General features: G+C 43.1%; 1 protein-coding gene across 1 annotated transcript in view; it reads left to right on the top strand.

The window, feature by feature from the left end:
- The window catches only part of RPGRIP1 (retinitis pigmentosa GTPase regulator interacting protein 1), a 61971-nt gene that overhangs the window by 27689 nt on the left and 13078 nt on the right, over window positions 1–21204 (top strand). Inside the window, 10 exon segments of the mRNA XM_008062397.2 lie at window positions 1149–1309; window positions 1754–1897; window positions 2357–2507; window positions 5102–5554; window positions 5717–5868; window positions 6312–6654; window positions 8321–8496; window positions 8821–9024; window positions 9477–9612; window positions 14994–15094. Of these exon segments, the coding sequence (XP_008060588.1) occupies window positions 1149–1309; window positions 1754–1897; window positions 2357–2507; window positions 5102–5554; window positions 5717–5868; window positions 6312–6654; window positions 8321–8496; window positions 8821–9024; window positions 9477–9612; window positions 14994–15094 (2021 nt within the window).

Raw genomic sequence — 21204 nt, 5'->3', positions numbered from 1 at the left:
CACACAAATTCTCATCTTCTCTCCAGGCAAGAGTGAGTATGGAGATGGTTGCTATGAGAGCCAGTAATCTAGAAGTCAGAATGGACTGGGGGTGGCAGGATATTGACTTGGATGGTGCTGTCCAAAAGTTTGGATTTTGTCTGTGTGTATGGTGGCTCATGCCTGTTATCCCAGCACTTTGGGAGGCCGAGGCGAGAGAATTGCCTGAGCTCAGGAGTTTGAGACCGCCTGGATGACTTGGTGAGACCTTGTCTCCAACAATAAATCAAAAAATAAACTGGACTTGGTAGCACACGCCTGTAGTTCCAGCTACTTGGAAGAATGAGGCGGAAGGATCACTTGAGCCCAGCAGGTCAAGGCTAGTGGCCATGAGCATGCCCCTGCACTCCAGCCTGGGCGACAGAGTGAGATTCCAACTCAAAAAAAAAAAAAGTTTGGATTCCCCAGTTAGTCAAGTGACTCTGTTTCTGGTTTTGTGGTGTTGTTGTTGTTCCCCATTCCACTCTACAGTTCTTCAGGCATCTTTGGTTTTGCCTTTGGAGTGTGTCGCTTCAGTTTATTAGGTGAATAGGCTAAAGGTCTTTTGTAGAAATAATTTTCTCAGGGCAAATTTATAAAACAAATTAGGCTGGGTGTGGTAGCTCCCAAAGGAAGCCGAGGTGGGAGGATTGCCTGAGCCCAGGAGTTCAAGACCAGCCTGGGCAACATAGCAAGACCTCATCTCTACTACAAAAAAAAAAAAAAAAAAAAAATGATGACTGGGTGCAGTGCCTCATACCTGTAATCCCAGCATTTTGGGAGGCCAAGGCGGGAGAATCACTTGAGCCCAGGAGTTCAAGACCAACCGAGGCAACACAGTGAGATCTCATCTCTACAAAAAATTAGCCAGGTGTGGTGGCATGCACCTGTAGTTTCAGCTACACGAGAGTCTGAGGTGGGAGGATTGCTTGAGCCCAGGAGTCTGAGGCTGCAGTAAGCCATGATCGTGCTACCGCACTTCAGCCTGGGTGACAAAGTAAGACCCTAGTTTTTAAAAAATGAAATAAATTAAACATTAGTGGGAAATTTAATTCACACTTGACCCAACTCTTACTATGGTGATCAATAACTGCAGAGTTTCGACTTTCTGGATTATTTTTTTCCCTCAGCCCAAAACGAGGATCTGAAGCTTGAAGTCACCAGCATGCTTCAGAAACATAAACAGGAAGTAGAGCTCCTCCAAAAGGCAGCCACAACCCCCCAGTCTCCTGACAGGCAGCCTGAACCAGCCACTCACCCAGCTGTCTTCCAAGAGATCACACAAGGAGAGGTAAGAACCTCTTTAAACAAACTAGTCCTCTCTACAGCAGGATCTCTGGCAAATATCCTAGGGAAGATGAATAGATTAGAAAACTAACTGAATAATATTTTGTCCTGACTGAGGATAATATTTGGAATATTTGAAGGCTGACAGCTCATTTAGAATCTTTTTCAGATGAGGACTTGAAATGATCTGCGGAAGAGAAAACAGCCATTAAAGGCTGTATAACCTCCCTTCACTGCTGCTACTGAACAGGAGGACTAGGGGAGAGAGCACTTGTGAAGTGATACGGGCCCTCTTCTCCATTTTGGAGTCAATTCTGCTGCTGGCATTTGACTACTACCAACTGCTGCTTTATGGAGAAGGGTTATTACTGTACCTGTCATATGCATGCTCCCTTATTGTCCCCTACCCGCCTCATACTCCCTTTTACCAATGCTTTTCCCTCCACAGCCCAGGGAACCAAAACGCCAAGATGAAAACAAACTGTCCCATATGTTAAATGAGTTGCAAGTGTCATATGCAGAGATCACAATGGAACTAGGAAAGACCAGAGACATGCTTATTCTGCAGCGCAAAATCAACGTGTGTTATCAGGTGCGAGGAAAGATGGTACAGGAAGGGGCTGGATAAATATGAGCACAACTCACAAGACTGGGAATGAAGCAATACTTGAGTTTCCAGGGCCGTGCCAGGTGACTGGCTGTTCTGTGCAAACACAGAATGTGCTTTCCTTTGGAGAACCTGGGGGGTCGCACATACCCATGGCACTTTGGCAGTCGAAGCCAATGAAGGGACCAGTTCATGAAAATGGCAAGTGTGAAGCTTCTGGGTTCAAACTTTCCTGCCAGTCCTAGGAAAATACTATCCTGTGGTCATAATAGCACAACTAGTCCTGGAGGGGTCTGTGAGGAAACCAAGCCTTTTCTAGTGGATGAACCTGCCCTGCTAAGGAGATAGCAGTGTCTTCTTGACCCAGCAAGTGTTCTCTTTTTAATCTGGGCTCTTTGGTTCTAGGCCATTGAAACTGAAAATTTGGATTTCATTTTGTTTCAGGAGGAACTGGAGGCAGTGATGACAAAAACTGATAATGAAAATAGAGACCACCAAGAAAAGCTGGAGAGGTTGAGTAAACTCCTAGACCTCAAGAACAGCCGTATCAAGCAGCTGGAAGGTATTTTAAGAAGTCATGGCCTTCCAACATCTGGCAAGTCTTAGTATTTAGTACTTTGTCTTTGATCCTTCACACTGCTAATGCTCACGTTTCCCTCTGTGTACCTGTCGAGAAGGTTACCTATGTCCTCAGCACGTGACTTGTCCTCCTGTTCTTTACCTTGTGTCATCTTTGTTGTTTTAATACATGTTAGCGGCTTCTTTCCCTCCATCCCATCAGTGTGTTTCTCTGATTTCTCTGGAGAGTTTTAACAGGGCCCAGAAATCGTTTCCAGGATGTTGATTCTGTTTTGGGAATGAGAGAATGTCATTGTTGACCCTCAGAGTATTTTAACACACACTTTCTCTCTCTCTTATGCCCTCTTCTCTCCACTCCCCACCCCCCCACCACACTTCCCTTCCACTTTTCCTGTTGTTGTTTCTTCAAAGCAGTTTTTGTCAGGTAACAGAGCTTCATCATTGATCCCCCATTATTTTTTTCTATGATTTACCTCTAAGCGTCTCTAAAATCTTTGTTACAGTTTGAGGATGTCAACCGTGACAGAGCCCCTGGCCAGACATCTAATGCAAGTTTCATATTGTGGTGCTTGCTATATTCAGTATAGTCACTGCTGACAAGAGTCTGGTCTCAGCCTTCTGTGTTAAGAAACTTAGCCAGGCACGGTGGTTCATGCCTATAATCCCAGAGCTTTGGAAGGGGTGGTGAGAGGACTGTCTGAGCCCACGGGTTCGAGACCAGCCTGGGCAACTTGGTGAGACCTCACCTCTAGAATTAATCAAAAAATTAGCCGGACATGGTAGTGTGCACCTGTAGTTCCAGCTACTTGGAAGGCTGAGCCAGAAGGATAGCCTGAGTCCAACAGGTTAAGGCTGCGATGGCCGTGAGTGCGCCACTGCACTCCTGCCTGGGTGACAGTGTGAGACTCCTACTCAAAAACAAAATAAAACAAACAAAAAAAAAACTGAATGTTCATTTGTTATTTTACAGTAGTGGCTATTCTATTACTGTCATGAGAATATTTGGAACCACTATTCAGGGTAGCCTTCTCTGGCAAGCAGAATCAGTAATCAAATTCCTTAGTATGAATCGAGAATAAAAGAAGATAAGTGTTTCTGGGGCATAGTTTACCCATATTGGGATGAGTTTGGTAAAAAGTCACTGCCATATAACAAAGAAAATCCTCCCTTAGGTTGAAATTCTCATGTCTTTCAGACTTGGGGCCTTTCTCCTGGGACAATGCAGGATAAATCTTATTCTACCACTTTAACTCTTAAAATAGGACCTTCATCATCAACACACCGTGATGATTCAAATTCTCCCTGTAGCCGGGCTTGGTGGCTCAGCCTGTAATCCCGCGCTTTGGGAGGCTGAGGTGAGTGGATTGCCTGAGCCCGCGGGTTCGAGACCCACCTGGGCAACTTGGCGAGAGCTCATCTCTACAATATGTCAAAAATAAATTAGCCGGGCGTGGTAGCGTGTGCCTGTAGTTCCGGGTACTTGGAAGGCTGAGGCGGAAGGATCGCCAGAGCCCAGCAGGTTGAGGCTGCGGTGGCCGGGAGTGGCCACTGCACTCCAGTCGGGGCGACAGAGTAAGACTCCAACTCAAAAAAAAACAAAAAAAAAAATTCTCCCTAGTTTGAAGCAAACTTTATCTCAGAGTTTCTGATTGGTTGGACAAGGGAGGTAATGCCCAGATTCGGGAGACTATCTACATATCTTTACATACCACTGCTAATATTATCAACCTCTTTCTAGTAAGTCTCCTCTCCCACTTTTAACTCTGTGACTCTTTGACTTACAGTGGATTGTTTGTTTTCTTATGATGAAGTCAAATTCTTAATGAAATCTCTTGTGACTGATCTGGATGGAGAAGGGGAAGCATTTTTTTGATGGTGCCCAGTGTAATGTCAGAGACACCATGTCTGTAACGCGCTATTCTCTCCCTGGCCAATATACCAAACTTCAGAAATATTCACATTTTGTGTTTCTAGGCTTCTCTTATGGAATTATCAGTTATTTCATAGGGCCATGATATAAACCAAAAGTGTCATCTGTATGATAAAATGTGCATCCAGTACTTTCCTGAGTTTAGCATTTACTTTCTAATTGCTCATTTTGTACCTTTTCTCTAAATCAGGAATTAGATTATTTGGAATTCGAAGCACTTGGCTGTCATTCTATCGCTCTTCCTTTTGAATCACATGGCTTCTTGAAATAATCATAACTTGGACTTCCATCATGTTTTTTACCCTCCCCCACCCTCTTAAGTCAGAGTTTCACTCTGTAACCTAGGCTGGAGTGCAGTGGCATGATCATGGCTACCGCAACCTCAGCCTGCTGGGATCAGGTGATCCTTCCTCAGTCTTCCAAGTAGCTTGGACTACAGGCATGTGCCACCACATCCAGCTAACTTGTTGATTTATTTTATTTTAGAGACGAGAATTCACTATGTTGCCCAGGCGGGTTTCAAACTCCTGAGCTCAGGCAATCCTCTTGCCTCCCAAAGTGCTGGGATTACAGGCATAAGCCACTGTGCCCAGCCATTATTTCCCATCTGTCTACCCTCCTTTACCCTAAGGAAGAGCTCCCTACTCTTTAATGGATAGGCAGTTTTCTTTCCCCTCTAGAACAGCTGAAAGATGTCGCTTACGGCACACGACAGTTGTCGTTATGTCTGGAAGCACTGCCAGCCCATGGAGATGAGGATAAAGTGGACATTTCCCAGCTGCATCAGAGTGAGAATCTTTTTGAATTGCACATCCACCAGGCCTTGCTGACATCTGCTGCCCTGGCTCAGGCTGGAGACACCCAACCTACCACTTTCTGCACCTATTCCTTCTATGATTTTGAAACCCACTGTACCCCACTATCTGTAGGGCCACAGCCCCTCTATGACTTTACCTCCCAGTATGTGGTGGAGACAGATTCCCTGTTCTTGCACTACCTTCAAGGGGCTTCCGCCCGGCTTGATCTACACCAGGCTGTGGCCAGTGAGCACAACACACTTGCGGCTGGATGGATTTGTTTTGACAGGGTGCTAGAGACTGTGGAGAAAGTCCATGGCTCAGCCACACTCACTGGTAAGTGCTGTCGGCTTCCTGTAGCTCCTAGGACCAATGCAGAATTTCCCAAAGTATACAGTTGCTCTTCTGGTAGTTTCCCATTTTCCTCTTCTGCCTTTATTCTTGACCCTTGCTACACCATATGTATTCTCCATGCCTTTCATACTTTCTGCTATCCAGGACCTGGTGGAGAAGAGTTTGGGGTGCTAGAATACTGGATGAGGCTGCGTTTCCCCATGAGACCCAGCCTACAGGCATGCAATAAACGAAAGAAAGCCCAGGTCTACCTGTCAGCCAATATGCTTGGAGACCGGGAGGCCCAGGAGCATGAGGTGAGAAGAAGGATGTGCCCATGCATCTCCAAGGAGTCTCAGTCATACAGCTCATGAGAACAGTTCAGTCTTCCATTCTCAATAGGTATTTGTTGAATGTGAATGAAAGAGAAAAACTGTCACGTCACAACTAGTCCAGATTATTCCCTTGGCCAAGCTTGAGATTGAAATGAAATCATGCCCTTGGAGCTAGCTACCTCTCCTTGGTGTGAACAAAATAGCTTCTCTGAGCCATTCTCTAAATAAGTTGGGAGTACTAGCATCTCACTCAAATCACTGCCAGAGCCAGTTGGCCGGCAGGTGAAGGTCCTTAGGTTTCTCTGAAATCCAGTCAGGATAGTCTCTCTCCAGATCACAGCTCTCCCTCACCAAGGGTGCTGGGCTTCACCTGTAACATTCTTCAGGCTGCCTTTTGCCTCAGTTCAAGACCAACATCTCTCCAGTTCAGATCAGAGACTCGGAAACCTCAGAATGAGCTGCGGATTGAAATCACCAGGTGCTGCGGCCTCCGGAGTCGATGGCTGGGAACTCAGCCCAGTCCGTACGCCATGTACCGCTTCTTCACCTTTTCTGATCATGACACTGCCATCGTTCCAGCCAGTAACAATCCCTACTTTAGAGACCAGGCTCGATTCCCAGTGCTTGTGACCTCTGACCTGGACCAATATCTGAGGCGGGAGGCCTTATCCATATACGTTTTTGATGATGAAGACTCAGAGCCTGGCTCATACCTTGGCCGAGTCCAAGTGCCCTTGCTGCCTCTTGCACAAAACAAATCCATTCAAGGTGGGAGTTTAAGGTTATTGCATCTTCATGCTCTTTGCCCAGTGTTGTCTCCCTGTCCTCATTCTACTTTTCTTTGATGACTTGCTTGAAACAGTCCATTAAAACTTGAAGAAAAGACTGTAGGATATTTTGAAGAGTGACAGATCAGAAAGATTAGAGCCTCACTACTTGTATGGAAACACCGGCTTCTTCTGCTTCTTTTCAGCAACAAAACAAGATTCCTAAGTGGGTAGATCCACCAGCCCTTTCCATTCTTCTGTCTTTGAACAAACTATTTCTAACTCTCTAGTGCTCCCTAAGATTTGTCTTTACCTAAGGCCCTATTGCTTCGTAGTGTGTGACTAGAGATCTGATTATAAACTGAGACCTTATAATTCTCTCACTTCTTTTAAATATTAGACACAGTTAGAGAGACTTCCATACCAAACCATGACAAAGGCAAATTTCTTGGATTTTTTTCTTCCCACTATGGAACTGAGCTTCATACTATCTACCTAACTTTCATACCACGGGATATAGGGTGCACCTAGGAGGAGTTGACCCTGGCTACAGTCCTGGGAGGATGAGCAGGGTTATCAATGCTTTCATTAGGAATTGTGGGTAGATTCAGCCAAATCAGCCATATGTAACAAGCTTATGGATGCTGCAGGAAGTGTGCGAGGCCTCCCTCCTCCCAATACCACAACTACTTTTTAAAAGGCTGACTTTTATTTATTTATTTAATTTATTTTGAGTCGAAATCCCACTCTGTCACCTAGGCTGGAATGCAGAGGCACTCTCATGGCTACCACGGCCTCAACCTGCTGGGCTCAGGCAATCCTTCCACCTCAGTCTTCCAAGTAGCTGGAACTATAGGCGCATGCCACCACACCCAGCTAATTTTTTTATTTATCGTAGAGACGAGATCTTGCCAGGTTGACCAAGCTGATATCAAACCCCTGGGCTCGGGCAGTCCTCTTGCCTCTGCCTCCCAAAGTGCTAGGATTATAGGCGTGAGCCACAGGACCCAGCAGGGCTGACATTTTTGCTCACAACTACTTTGCCAAACAAGGGAGGCTGTTAATCATTGTTACGGGGAGCCATCTGTTCATCAGTGTTATAACTCAGAAGGCTGGCATTTGGAAAATGGCATGTTGCTTATGTTTCCTTGGGACCACTGGAGTATAGATAATGGTTCTTGAAGGGTCGACCTGGTGTACATGGACACTTGGCCGCGGGTGTCACTGTCATGTTGGCCACTGGGTGTCCGTGGACACCTGGTCTCGGGCATCACTGTCGCATGGGACGCCTGGTGTCCTAGGGGTAAACTTGGTATTTGCAGACCTGAAACACCTAAGAAGTAGTAAGCGTTTGATAATAGCAATAATGCAGTCTTGTTTATTGTCTGGGTGACTGATGACAAGCAAGCTGTACCCTTCTCCGTAAATCTATTTTTTCCTGAAACCTGGAGATACCCATCTCCTCTTATTAATAATCTACTACACTGCTATTTTATGTTACTTCTGATGTATCATTATCATGATGTTTGATGAATGTTAATAAATTACTGACAAAAAATGAAATTAAAAGTGGGGAGAAATAGATTGGGTGCTGATAAATGTTCGCTTGCCTATTCCATGTGATCAGGTCTTACTGATGTGTGTGTGTGTGTGTGTGCACCTCTCAGGTGATTTTAACCTCACGGACCCTGCGGAGAAACCCAATGGTTCTATTCAAGTGCAGCTGGATTGGAAATCTCCCTATGTACTCCCTGAGAAACCAGAAGCTCAGATGGAGGGGAGTGTCACCAAAGACAGTTTGGACATCTCATCTGAAGAGGAAAAGATTTCCTTTCCTCCCCAGGTTACTCTCTAGGACTCCCCAGGCAGCAGATCTCTGCTAATCCTATAAAGCAGACTTGAAGGAGACAGTACTAACTTTGGAGTAAAAGAAATTCCTTCTATGAATGTTATATGTTCTGTGAACTTAATCTATATCTCTCATAATGTCAAGAAGCTGTTGATGGAGCAAAACTTTGGGTTTTATTGTGGGAAGGAGACAGAGAAAGAATGTCTCTCAGCTCTATAGCAGGAGAGAAATAAAGTCTAATGCTAGTTCATAAATCTCTTTCTTGAGCATCAAGGTTGTTAACTATCATCTTGTAAATCTGTCTCTGATCCTTCTTAGGACCAGATGGCATCTGCTGAGATTCCCATTGAAGCTAACCAGTATCAAGCCAGGAGAAAAGCTCCTAAGGAGGGAGAAAGAAAGGAAAAGGAACACCAGGTTGTAAACTACTCAAGAAGAAAACATGGCAGAAGAATAGGTGCTCAAGGAAAGAACAGAATGGAATATCTTAGTCGTAACATCTTAAATGGAAATACCCTTCAAGTAAGACCTTAGAAACCCTGAATGACTGAAATATGGTTGTAGTATGTCCAGATGTGTCATTTGCAGGGATAGGAGCAGAAGCAGACACACAAGACAAACAACAATCAGAGCTATTTGTGGCTAGCATGAGTTTCCACAAACACAAGTAACTTGATAAACCCCTGAACTGTTCATTTCATTTCAATGTAATTTAACTCAGCCTATTATGTGCTCTGCAATTTATGCTTGAAACTTTAATACTATACATGTGTGTGTGTATACATTTGGTATTTAGTTTTTTTAATACTAAATTTTAAAAATTAAAAAGAACTCATTTTTAAAAAGAAGGAAGTTAAAGAAAAAAGGATGAAAAGAAGGAAGGAGGAATGGAAGGAGGGAGGGAGGGAAGGGAGGAAGGAAGGAAGGAAGGAAATATTACCAGTTAATATAATATTGTTGTCCTTATTCTGAAGCAGGTGAACCACACAGAGTGGAAGTTCTCGGGGCTTAAGAGCTCCATAGATGATGGTTTAAAAAAATACACAGAAGAGGAAATTACATTATCCCATTCAGCACTGAAACAGAAGGAACCCCTGCATTCTGTAAATGGTATTGTTTGTTTAAATCTAATTCTTCTACTGAATCATTTAATTATTTTTTTCAAGCAAGTTATTTACTCTCGGAACTCAGAGGAACTGTTAAGTTGCCCTCTGGGCTGTTGGGGAAAGCTATTCATGGAGAGGTGCTAAGCCAGTGGCATTTCGTTGCAAACCCCCTCCAGAGATAGCTACCAATGGGATGGTCCCATGTGCTACTGGTTAGTGGGAACGTTTGAAATCAGGAGCTACAGAAGCCATGTACTACTAGAGTCATGCTCTGCAGAACCCTGTGTGCTGCTGGAGCCCTGTGTTGCAGGAGTTTGTGTTGCAGGTGCTTGGTCTGTGAGAGTCCACATCTACTGCAGGAGCCTGCATGAATGAGCACACTGGAACCACAACCCCTTCTTCTTCCAATGATCTTCCAATGCCCTCTTTTGTCAAAATTTAACATGGTGGCCGGGCTTGGTGGCTCAGCCTGTAATCCCGCGCCTTTGGGAGGCTGAGGTGAGTGGATTGCATGAGCCCGCGGGTTCGAGACCCGCCTGGGCAGACGAGACCTCATCTCTACAATAAAATCAAAAAATTAGCCGGGCGTGGTAGTGTGCGCCTGTAATTCTGGCTACTCGGAAGGCTGAGGCGGAAGGATCACCAGAGCCCAGCAGGTTGAGGTGGCAGTGGCCAGGAGCGGCCACTGCACTCCAGTCTGGGCGACAGAGTGAGAGTCCGACTCAATAAATAAATAAATAAATAACTTAGCATGGTGCTAGCTGGTCAAAATAAAAAGAAATAGTTACAGGGTCCAGCTCTATTATTGCAGAGCTGGCAATGAAGGAGCTAAATGGCAATAAATTGATAAATAGAAAGCTTACCAAGGAATTAAAGAGTAAAGATAAAAATTAGCAATGTTCAGAATGAATGTAGGATCACTGCAGACCCTATAATTAAAAGGAGTATAGACTGGGGGCAGTGGTCAAGCCTATAATCCCAGCACTTTGGGAGGCCAAGGTGAGAGGATTGCTTGAGCTCAGGGGTTCGAGACCAGTCTGGGGAACGTGGTGAGACCTTGTCCTTACAATACATTAAAAAAATTGGCTGGGCATAATGGCACATGCCTGTATAGTTCCAGCTATTTGGAAGGCTGAGGCGAAAGGATCACTTGAGCCCAGAAAGTCAAGGCTGCGGTGGCCGTGAGCATGCCACTGCACTCCAGCCTGGGTGACAGAGTGAGACTCTGAATTAAAATATATATATGTATATATTTTAAATATATATATGCAAAAAACTTTAGATGGAAAAGACAAATTCCTAAAAAGATACACATGCCCAAAACTGACACATGAAAACATAAATCAGCTATGACCTATAAGAAGTAAATAAATGAAGCCAGGCACGGTGCCTCATGCTTATAATCCCAGTACATTGGGAGGCGGAGGCGAGAGAATTGCCTGAATCCAGAGGTTCGAGACCAGCCTTGGCAACTTGCGAGACCTTGCTCTATACAATAAATCAAAAAATAAGCTTTTTGTGGTGGTGTGCACCTGTATTTCCAGAGATGTGGAAGAATCGACTGAGCCCAGTGGTCCGAGGCTGTGGTGGCCGTGAGAGTGCCACTGCCCTCTAGCCTGGGTGACAGAGTGAGACTCCTACTAACAAAAAAGAAAGAAAGAAAGAAAGAAGCAAAAAGAAAATGAATTAGTAATTAAAAAATCTTCCAACAAGAAACAAATCCAAGCCTAGATAGTTTCACTCGTGAATTATTTCAATATTTAAAAAGGAAATAATGCTGATCCTATATAGTCTCTTTGAGAAAATAGAAGAGGGGAAAAAAACTTCCTAATTTCACTCAGAATAAAACTAGTATTATCTTAATACCAAAGCAAGCTACAGACATTTAAAAACAAAAACATAAACACACAGACAATTATCATGAACACAGATGCAACATTCTTAATGAAATATTAGTAAACCAAATACAGCAAAATATAAAATAGTAAATGGATTACACACTATGACCAGGTGGGATGTATTCTAGGAATGCAAGGTTGGTTTAACATCAAAAAAATCAATTTAATACACTGTATTAAAGACCAAAAGCTTTATGATAATCTCAATAGCTAGAGAAAAAACATTTTACAAAACCCAATTTTCATTCTTGATAAAAACTCTCAGCAAACTAGGAAGAGAAGGAAATTACTTCAAACTAATAAAATATGATAAAACATCACAGTGGTGAAAGACTGACTGCTTTTTCCTTAAGGTAGAGAACAAAGATGTCTGCTTTCACCACTCCTATTGAACATTGCCATGGAGATTTTATTGATTGATTGAATTGGAGTCTTACTCTGTTGCCCAGGATGGAGTGCAGTGACAGGCTCATGGCCACCGCATACCTAACCTGCTGGGCTCTGGTGATCCTTCTGTCTCAGTCTTTCAAGTAGCTGAAACTACAGGCATGCATCTCCATGCCCAGCTAGTTTTTGTGATTTAGTGTAGAGACAAGGTCTCACCATGTTGCCCAGACTGGTCTCGAACCCCTGGGCTCAGGCAATCCTCTAGCCTCAGCCTCCCAAAGTGCTGGGATTGCAGGCTGAGCCACTGTGCCCGGTCATCATGGAGATTTTAACCAGGCAAGACAAAGAAATTAAAGTCCCCATCTCTTAAAAAAAAATAGCTATGCATGTTGGTACCTGACTGTAGTCCCAGATACTTGGAAGGCTGGGGTGGACTCCTTAGTGCACTACACTTCAAAGCTGTAGTGCACTATAATCACGCCTGTGAATAGCCATTGTCCGTGATCCTGGACAACATAGCGAGACCCCATTTCTAAGAAAAAGAAAAACTGAAGTCATACAAATTGTGGATATAAAGAAATAGTGCTGTCATTATTTGCCACTGATGTGATCTTACATTTAGGAAATCATGAGAAACCTACAAAAAGAAAAAAAAAATTACTAGAACTAAAGGTAAGTGAATAAAGCTGTAAGATCCATATACCAAAGTCAATCATATTCCTATATACTAGCAATAAACAATCTTAAAACAAAATCAAGAAGACAATTCTATTCACAATTTTATACAAAAGAATAAAATTCTTAGGAATAAATTTAACAAAAGAAGTACAAGATCTATGTACTGAAAACTGCAGAAATTCTCAAGGTAAATGAGAGAATATTCAAATAAATGGAGAAAAGTACCATCTTTATGGATTGGACAATTCAAAATTGTTAAGATAGCAATTCTACCCAAAATTTATATAGAAATGCAAAGAACCTAGAATAGCCAAAACAGTTTTGAAAAAGAACGAAGCTGAAATTTTGTACTACCTAATTTTAAAACTTACAACAAGGATACAGGAATTCAGACAGTGTAGTATTGTCAAAAGTATAGACTGACAGAGAGATATAACAGAATTGAAAATCCAGAAATGACGCTGGGTTCCAGTCATTGCTATACTCCCAATTTACATTTCTTCAGGTATTTAAGTGTGACCTATATTCACTGGCTTTTTCTCCATGCAGGATGTAAGATATGGGACCAGAAAGTAATCTAAAAATCATATGCCATATATTTATAGTCATAAATAAGAAGACTTTCTGTGGAAGTCAAATTGTTAGTTATTGCTCTAAGATGGCCCTTAATTCCAAAAGATCAAGACCCCAAGTTAGTAGGCATAAGAAGCTAAAATCTGCCTGGTTTCAGATGTCTGTGGGACATCTGATGAGGGCATCAGAAGCAATGTGCTGTGGTGCTTGAAAAAGGAGTTTGTGGCCAGGTGCGGTGGCTCACACCTGTAATCCCGGGACTTTGGGAGGCCAAGGCAAGAGGATTGCCTCAGCCCAGGGGTTTGGGACCTTGTCTCTACAATAAATAAAAAAATTAGCTGAGCGTGGTCGTGCTAGTAGTTCCAGCTACTTGGAAGGCTGAGGTGGAAGGATTGCCTGAGTTCAGCAGGTTGAGGCTGTGATGACTGTGAGTGTTCCACTGCACTATAGCCTGGGTGACAGAGTGAGACTTCAACTGGAAAAAAAAAAAAAAAAAAGCCAGGCTCGGTGGCTCAGTCTGTAATCACGTAATCCCGTGCCTTTGGGAGGCTGAGGTGAGTGGTTTGCCTGAGCTTGCGGGTTCAAGACCCGCCTGGGCAGCGAGACCTCATCTCTACAACAAATCAAAAATCAGCCGGGCGTGGAAGCGTGCGCCTGTAATTCCGGCTACTCGGAAGGCTGAGGCGGAAGGATCGCCGGAGCCCAGCAGGTCGAGGCTGCGGTGGCCGGGAGTGGCCACTGCACTCCAGTCTGGGCGACAAAGTGAGACTCCAACTCAAAAAAAAAAAAAAAAAAAAGAAAGAGCTTGTTAATCTTTTTAGAAAAAGTTCTACAAGGTTATTAGATAAAGGCACCAAGAAAAGGAAAGGACCTGATTTTAAGGACATTTTCACACATGTAGACAATGCCATGTGCGCTTAAGCAGACTTTGCTTTTGCTGCCCCTGTGTCATCTCGGACCTTTTCCCTCTAAGGCGTAAGTGGAACAGACAGCCCCAAACTTTGACATTTTACCCTGGAGGCACAGCCTGTCTTCCAGTTATCTACTGCTGTGTAACAATCTACCCCCAAATTTAGTAGCTTAAAACAACAATAATCATTTCTTTTGTTCACTAATCTGCAATTCAGGCAGGAATCATGGGAAAGGGTCATTTCTCCTCCTTATGGCATATGGACAAGCTCGGTTGGGAAGCCGATGGACTCAGCCTGCAAGATGGCTCACCCTAGTGGCTGGCCAGTTAGTTCTGGCTGTCAGCAGACTGCCTGGGCTTCCACAGAGCTTGGTTGCTGGATTCCAAGACAGCAAGGTGCCAAGTACATGGCATTTTTGTGTTCTGACCTTAGAAGTCACATAGCATCACTCCTGCCATACTCTTCTGGCTGAAGCAGCCACCAAGTTTCATGTCAGTTGTAGGGGAGATGGGGGACATAGACTCCACCACTCAATAGGAGGAGTGTCAGTGTCACGTTGTAAGACGAGTGTGTGGCATGGGCGAGATTGTTTGAGGCCGTCTTTGGAAAATACAATCTGCCACACTGCTTTTCCTCAGCTTGGTCATTTTCTTCAGCTCCTACAAGAGGATTCATCCCTCCCTCCCTCTCTTCCTTCATGCTTTCCTTCCCTCTTTCTGTTTTTCTTTTCTCTTTCTTTGTTTTCAGAAATGAGCCCTGTATGTTTAGCTAGCTTCCAAGTAAATGGATCTTTGAAAAGGAGGGTTTGATTCTACCTAAGTGAAGCCAAAATCTAGACACTCAGACTTAGTGACCAGACAGTAGATTGGAGATGTGTATATGGTCTCTTCTTGGTCTAGAGGATTACAATTCTGTAACTCCAGCCTCTTCTCTAGCAGATAAAGAATCCTGTGAACAAGCTTCTGAAGTGAGTGAAGCACAAACTACAGACAGTGATGAAATCATAGTGCCGCCCTCGTCTCAGAAATGTCTTAAGGCAGTAAGTACATGGGAGTAGTCATTGTGTGTGAGACAAGACTGTAAATGATGACAATATTTACATATTATGCTTAGTGGTCACATAGGTGAAGTTCAACTCAGTTTTAATGAACCTGATGGGAAATGCAAGTTATTTAGTTTATTTACATTTTGTGTGAATCAAAGTCTGTTGATACAGTCAGATAAAATATCATTTTCTGGATTTGATGTAATTGATGACTTGCTGCAACCCTTCTCCCTACTATCTGGATCCCCTGCCTAACTCTTTGTGTGTATCCTTCATTGTATACTGTGATTCGTGCCCAGTTTGCATGGTGTTCCCTTTTTTCAAATCCACCTAAGGAGAGCAGGTTTACTTTGGTAGGTAGAGGTTGGAAAAGACGACAGAGTCCTTCATGGGAGGACTCAGAGAGGCCATTCAGTTACTGCAGGTTTTTACTCAACCTGTAATTTATTATTAAACGTTTCAAGCCAGGCACAGTGGCTCACCCCTGTAATCCCAGCACTCTGGGAGGCAGAGGAGACAGGATTGCCTGAGCCCAGGGGTTTGAGACCAGCCTGGGCAACTTGGTGAGACCTTGTCTCTGTAATAAGTCAAAACAGAATTAGCTGGGCATGGTGGTACATGCCTGTGATTCCTCTACTTGGGAAGCTGAAGCAAAAGGATTGCCTGAACCCAGCAGGTTGAGGCTGCAGTGGCCGTGAGCATGCCACTGCACTCCAGCCTAGGTGATAGAGTGAGACTCCAACTCAAAAAAAAAAAAAAATTCTGCCTCAAATATTTTTCATAATTAATTGAGGACAATTATATACATGTTAATAAACATTCACAGATATATTCAACAATAATTGTTTTAGAATCTTTTTGGTTACAAATAAGGTAGAGAGCAATCACTCTCTTCTTGAACCACTGCTACTTGGCACTTTTGTAGGTGCCCAATTAGTATTTATTGAACAAGTGGCTGCATGAACGATTCAAAACTAGTTGAGGATTATGAACCCCATTAGAAACATTAAAAAAGAGTGTAGGGTGGCCGGGTACGGTGGCTCACACTTGTAATCAAAGCACTTTGGGAGGCCAAGGCAATGTGGCCTGAGCCCAGAAACTGGAGACCAGATGGGGCAATTTAGTGAGACCTCGTCTCTACAATAAATCAAAAAATTAGCTGGGTGTGGTGGTATGCGCTTCTACTTCCAACTACTTGGGAGGCTGAGGTGGGAGGATCGACTGAGCCCAGCAGGTCAAGGCTGTGGTGACTGTGAATATGCCACTGCACTCCAGCTGTAGCATGTAAGAACGTAGGATGACTTAAACCCAAGTAGATAGATTATGTGATATGAACTCTAAGGTGTATTAGAATTCAGGGCTGGGCGCGGTGGCCCAGCCTGTAATCCCAGCGCTTTGGGAGGCCAAGGCTCAAGGAATGCCTGAACCCAGGGGTTCGAGAACAGCCTGGGCAACTTGCTGAGACCTCGTCTCTACAATAAATAACATACACAAAAAAAACTAGCCCAGTGTGGTAGTGTGCACCTGTAGTTCCAGCTACTTGGAAGGCTGAGGCAGAAGGTTTGCCTAAGCCCAGCAGGCTGAGGCTGCAGTGGCAGTGAGCATGCCTCTGCACTCCAGCCTGGGTGACAAGAGTGAGACTCCAACTCGGGGGAAAAAAAAAAGAATTCAGGAAAGTAAATTTATTGTTGCTTTTGTAGAGATCAGAAAACTCTACTTTGGAAGTCAGAACTTGTGCTGAGGAATTGCAGGAAAATGAGTGCTATTGGAGTGGGGAGAAGTGACTCAAAGTCAGCAGATTTGTAAATGTTTAATACAACAAAGAGTTAAGACTATTTTCTTCTGAACTTTTACCTAGCACATCTTTTTTAGACATTATGTAGTTACTATCTTGAGAAATGTTTAAAAGACAGATTAGAGTGACAGAATGTTAGAATTTGATAACACTTGAGATGCTAGCAAGGTAAAGAACAAATGATGTGTCCAGGATTATGGAGTTAGTGTAAAAGAGCTGGAACGCCAGTCAAAATTTCTAAACCATGCCACCTCTCAAATCAATCCAAAAAGCAATCAGCTGATCAGCAAAACTTTGAACTATAAGTCAGCCAGATTACATAAAAAAATTACAAATTAAAGGCTCCTAAGTAAGATTTCCTTTTAGAAAACTTCCTCCGTGTGCCCAAAAGTATTACTTGAGAAATTAAATATGAAAACAGAACCTACTTAAGCACAATTTGTGTCATTTTAATTAAATTTGTAACACAGGCACATATATATTAAATCATTATTGTGTTTCTAAGTAGCTAGACATGAAAGATAGAAGGAGTTGAAAGCCCAGAGTCAGTACTTGAGTTTTGTTACTTTCCTGTCTGGGGTCAACCAGGATAAATGGAGGAAACTGTAGCGTGTAATGTTATAGTAGGGAGATTTGATTCAGACTATGGCTTGGATCCTGGCTCTGCTACTTATTAGCTATGCAGCTTTGGAGAATTATTTAACCTCTATTAGGCATTTATCCTTATCTGTAAAGTAGGAATATTAAGTATACCTACCTTATAGTGATAGGGCAAGATTTAAAGAAGGTATAAGTTTAATACAGTGCTTAAGACCCATTAAGCACTAAATGATAGTGATGATGATTTTGACTTTGACAATAGCCTGTCTTCTCTGAACTATTTTAGTTCTCAAAGGACTGGAACTATTCTAGTTCCAGAAAGGACTAAGGCCCTAAGGGCAGAGAACTGAGGCAGAGGGATAGCTTTTCCCTTCTGCCTGTCAGATCAGTTGAATTGGTTGTAGTACTGTACAGTTTCTTTTGTTGTTGTTGTTGAGTTGGAGTCTCACTCTTGTCACCCAGGCTGGAGTGCAATGGCACGCTCTCAGCCACAGCAGCCTTGCCCTTCTGGGTTCAGGTGATTCTTCTGCCTCGGCCTGACCAAGTAGCTGGAACTACAGGTGCGCGCCACCACGCCTGGCTAATTTTTTGATTTATTGTAGAGACAATGTTTCACCAAATTGCCCAGGCCGGTCTTGAACCCCTGGGCTTGGGTAATCCTTTTGCCTCTGCCTCCCAAAATGCTGGGATTACAGGCAAGAGCCACTGCACCTGGCTTATACTGTACAATTTAAAGAAGATCCTTCCAAAATGACTTTCTTTTATACTGCTAAAAAGTAAATCCATCACATACATACGGGTCTTTAACTGTCTCTCTTTGAGTTCGGAATTAGGACAACGCCTGTGTTAGTAGGATGTGTGTAAGACTGTTCCCCAGGAGGCTCTGTCTGTTAATCAGCACAAGGTTCCTAAAGGCCCTCTGTACTTATCTTCCCTCTAAGAATCCTGAGGAAATGCTCTCCATTCAAACCACGTGGCTTCTTGCAGATGAAATCATTTTTCTAATTCCAGAAATCTGTCTCCTACCCTAAAGGGACCATAGAAAAAATTTCCCTCCTCTTCTTTTTTTTTTTGAGTTGGAGTCTCACTCTGTCGCCCAGACTGGAGTGCAGTGGTCACTCCCGGCCACCGTAGCTTCAACCTGCTGTGCTCCCGCGATCCTTCTGCCTCAGCCGTGTAAGCAGCTGGAACTACAGGCGCGTGCTACCACGCCCGGCTCATTTTTGATTTATTGTAGAGATGAGGTCTCGCCAAGTTGGCCAGGCGCGTCTCGAACCCGCATGCTCAGGCAATCCACTCACCTCAGCCTCCCAAAGCGCGGGATTACAGGCTGAGCCACTGAGCCCAGCTTCCCTCCTCTTCTTAACGCCTACTAATGAGAAGGTTGCAATCATTCCCCCTTGCTCTATGGCCTCCGATTACTCTCTCTTTAGCAATAGCGTGTTATCAAGAACCTCAGAATTTGTTCTCTGACAGTCTTGATTTCAAGCGTTGAGGATGTCCTGACCCCTTGTGTATGCTGGCTAGTTAGTATTAGCAATCCTGCCCCCCCCCCCCAGTCAAATCAGCTAGCACACCAGTACTAATAAGCCAGAGGGAGCTATCTGGCTCTAATCCTGCATTACGAACTGCTCTCAGGAGTTCTCTAGCAAGTTCAACTGAGTTAGTGTATATTTCAGTGGTTAATATCACTAATTCTATATTTTTTATTTGCTGTTTGGTCCCACCAAAATAATATAATGGAACCAACTCATGACCAATTCAACCAATTCAAAAAGAATTCTGAATCAAACAAAAAGATTAGATTGAACTATATGATATTAAAATAGTTATAGATAAAAAACGATTGTCGGTGTTGTATAGACTGACCTAATAGGACTAAATAAAGTCTATATGTGGACCTGGATCAAATTTCAATTTGGTCATCCTCCTAATTTACTATTGTTATCAGAGTAAATTTGATGTAGTCTGCATAAATATGGATTTCTGATTATTGTCCCAGGATTATTAGCAAGTTAAACATTTTTTGAATTAAATTACACAAGGTAAGAATACAATTTCTTTTGTTTAAAAAAAAAAAAAAACTAGCCAAGCATGGTGACTCACACCTGTAATCTCAGCACTTTGGGAGGCTGAGGCAAGAGAATTGCCTGAGCCTGAGGGTTCAAGACCAGCCTGGGCAGCATGGTGAGACCTCGTCTCTACAATAAATTTTTAAAAATTAGCCGGGTATGGTGGCACACGCCTATAGTTCCAGCTACTTGGAAGGCTGAGGTGGAAGGATTGCCTGAGCCCAGCAGGTCGAGGCTGCAATGGCCGTGAGCGTGCTACTGCACTCCAACCTGGGCAACAGAGTGAGACTCTGAATAAAAAACAAACAAACAAACAAACAAACAAATTAGAATATTACAAGTAAAGCTAAATCACTTAGATTGAATACTATTTACAATCCCTTGCTGTCTCTGTGTCCCCTCCCCCCAAGAAATATCATGGTTTTGAATTTTAGGGTTTTTCAGACCTTAAAAAAAAACTTGAACATTTATAGTGTTTTGTAGTTGTTTTTTTTCCTTCAAATGACACTAAACTGCACATATTCCATTTTTAAACTTTTGTTTTTGAATATAGATGTAAGGAAAGTGCTATGCAATCTTTATCTGGTTTTCCTCATTTTGGAGGGTAACATTCTGAAACATGCATTTTTCAATCAACAATGTTTGGGGTTCCATCTATGTTGGTATATTTAGCTTTTCTAGCTTCTTCCTCTTAACTGCAGACCAGTATTCCATTAAAATTATATATGACCTTCTCTTTGAGCAGAATTCTAATGGTCAATAATAATTGAGCTTTATTTCTATGTGCCAAGTGCTTGATATTCATTAACTCACTCTGTCTTTGAGTTAGTCATTCCTTCCACAAGTTAATTATGGAGTGCCTGTTTTGGTATCTGCTAGCCTCTGTGGACACAAAATGTGAATAAGAGATTAGGTTCCTTCCCTCTTGAATCTTGCATTCCACGGAGGGAAAACATGCAAATCAGTGAACAAATAAACCAACTGGGCATGGTGGCTCAAGTCTGTAATCGCAGCACTTTGGGATGTGGAGCCAAGAGGATTGACTGAGCCCAGGGATTCGAGACCACCCTGGGAAACTTGGTGAGATTCCATCTCTGCAATAAAATTTAAAAATTAGCCAGGTGTGGTGGCATGCACCTGTAGTTCCAGCTACTTGGAAGTCTGAGGCGGAAGGATCACCTGAGCCCAGCAGGTCGAGGCTGCAGTGGCCATGAACTCCAGCCTGAGTGACAGAGTAGTACTTTGACATAACTAAATAAACAAACAAACAAACCATATAGCTTTTAGATTCTAAGAACTATTGAGGAAATGCATAGGATGATATAATAGCAATGGGAGGGGTTAAACTGGAATAGATGTTAAGGAAAGATTTCTCTGAGGAGGAGAATGTTTGGACCAAAATCTGAAGAATGAGACAGGAAGAGCTACCCATCTATTGGGTAAGAATTAGACTGTACTCATCTCAGGCAGAGAAAATGGCAAAGGTAAGGTGGTAAAGTAGGAAAGAGTTCGGCTATGAGGTACAGGAAATCAAGAGAACATTCAAGTTTCTTTTGGTTACATAGGTATTGCCATCCCCCCTTTCTTTTTTTTTTTTTGAGTTGGAGTCTCACTCTGTCGCCCAGGCTGGAGTGCAG

Source organism: Carlito syrichta, unplaced genomic scaffold (assembly GCF_000164805.1).
Source record: "Carlito syrichta isolate Samal-C Ts95f unplaced genomic scaffold, Tarsius_syrichta-2.0.1 Scaffold305690, whole genome shotgun sequence".
Classification (NCBI taxonomy): Eukaryota; Metazoa; Chordata; class Mammalia; order Primates; family Tarsiidae; genus Carlito; species Carlito syrichta.
The sequence above is the reverse complement of the archived record's forward strand: the minus strand, read 5'-3'. Positions and strand labels throughout refer to the sequence as shown.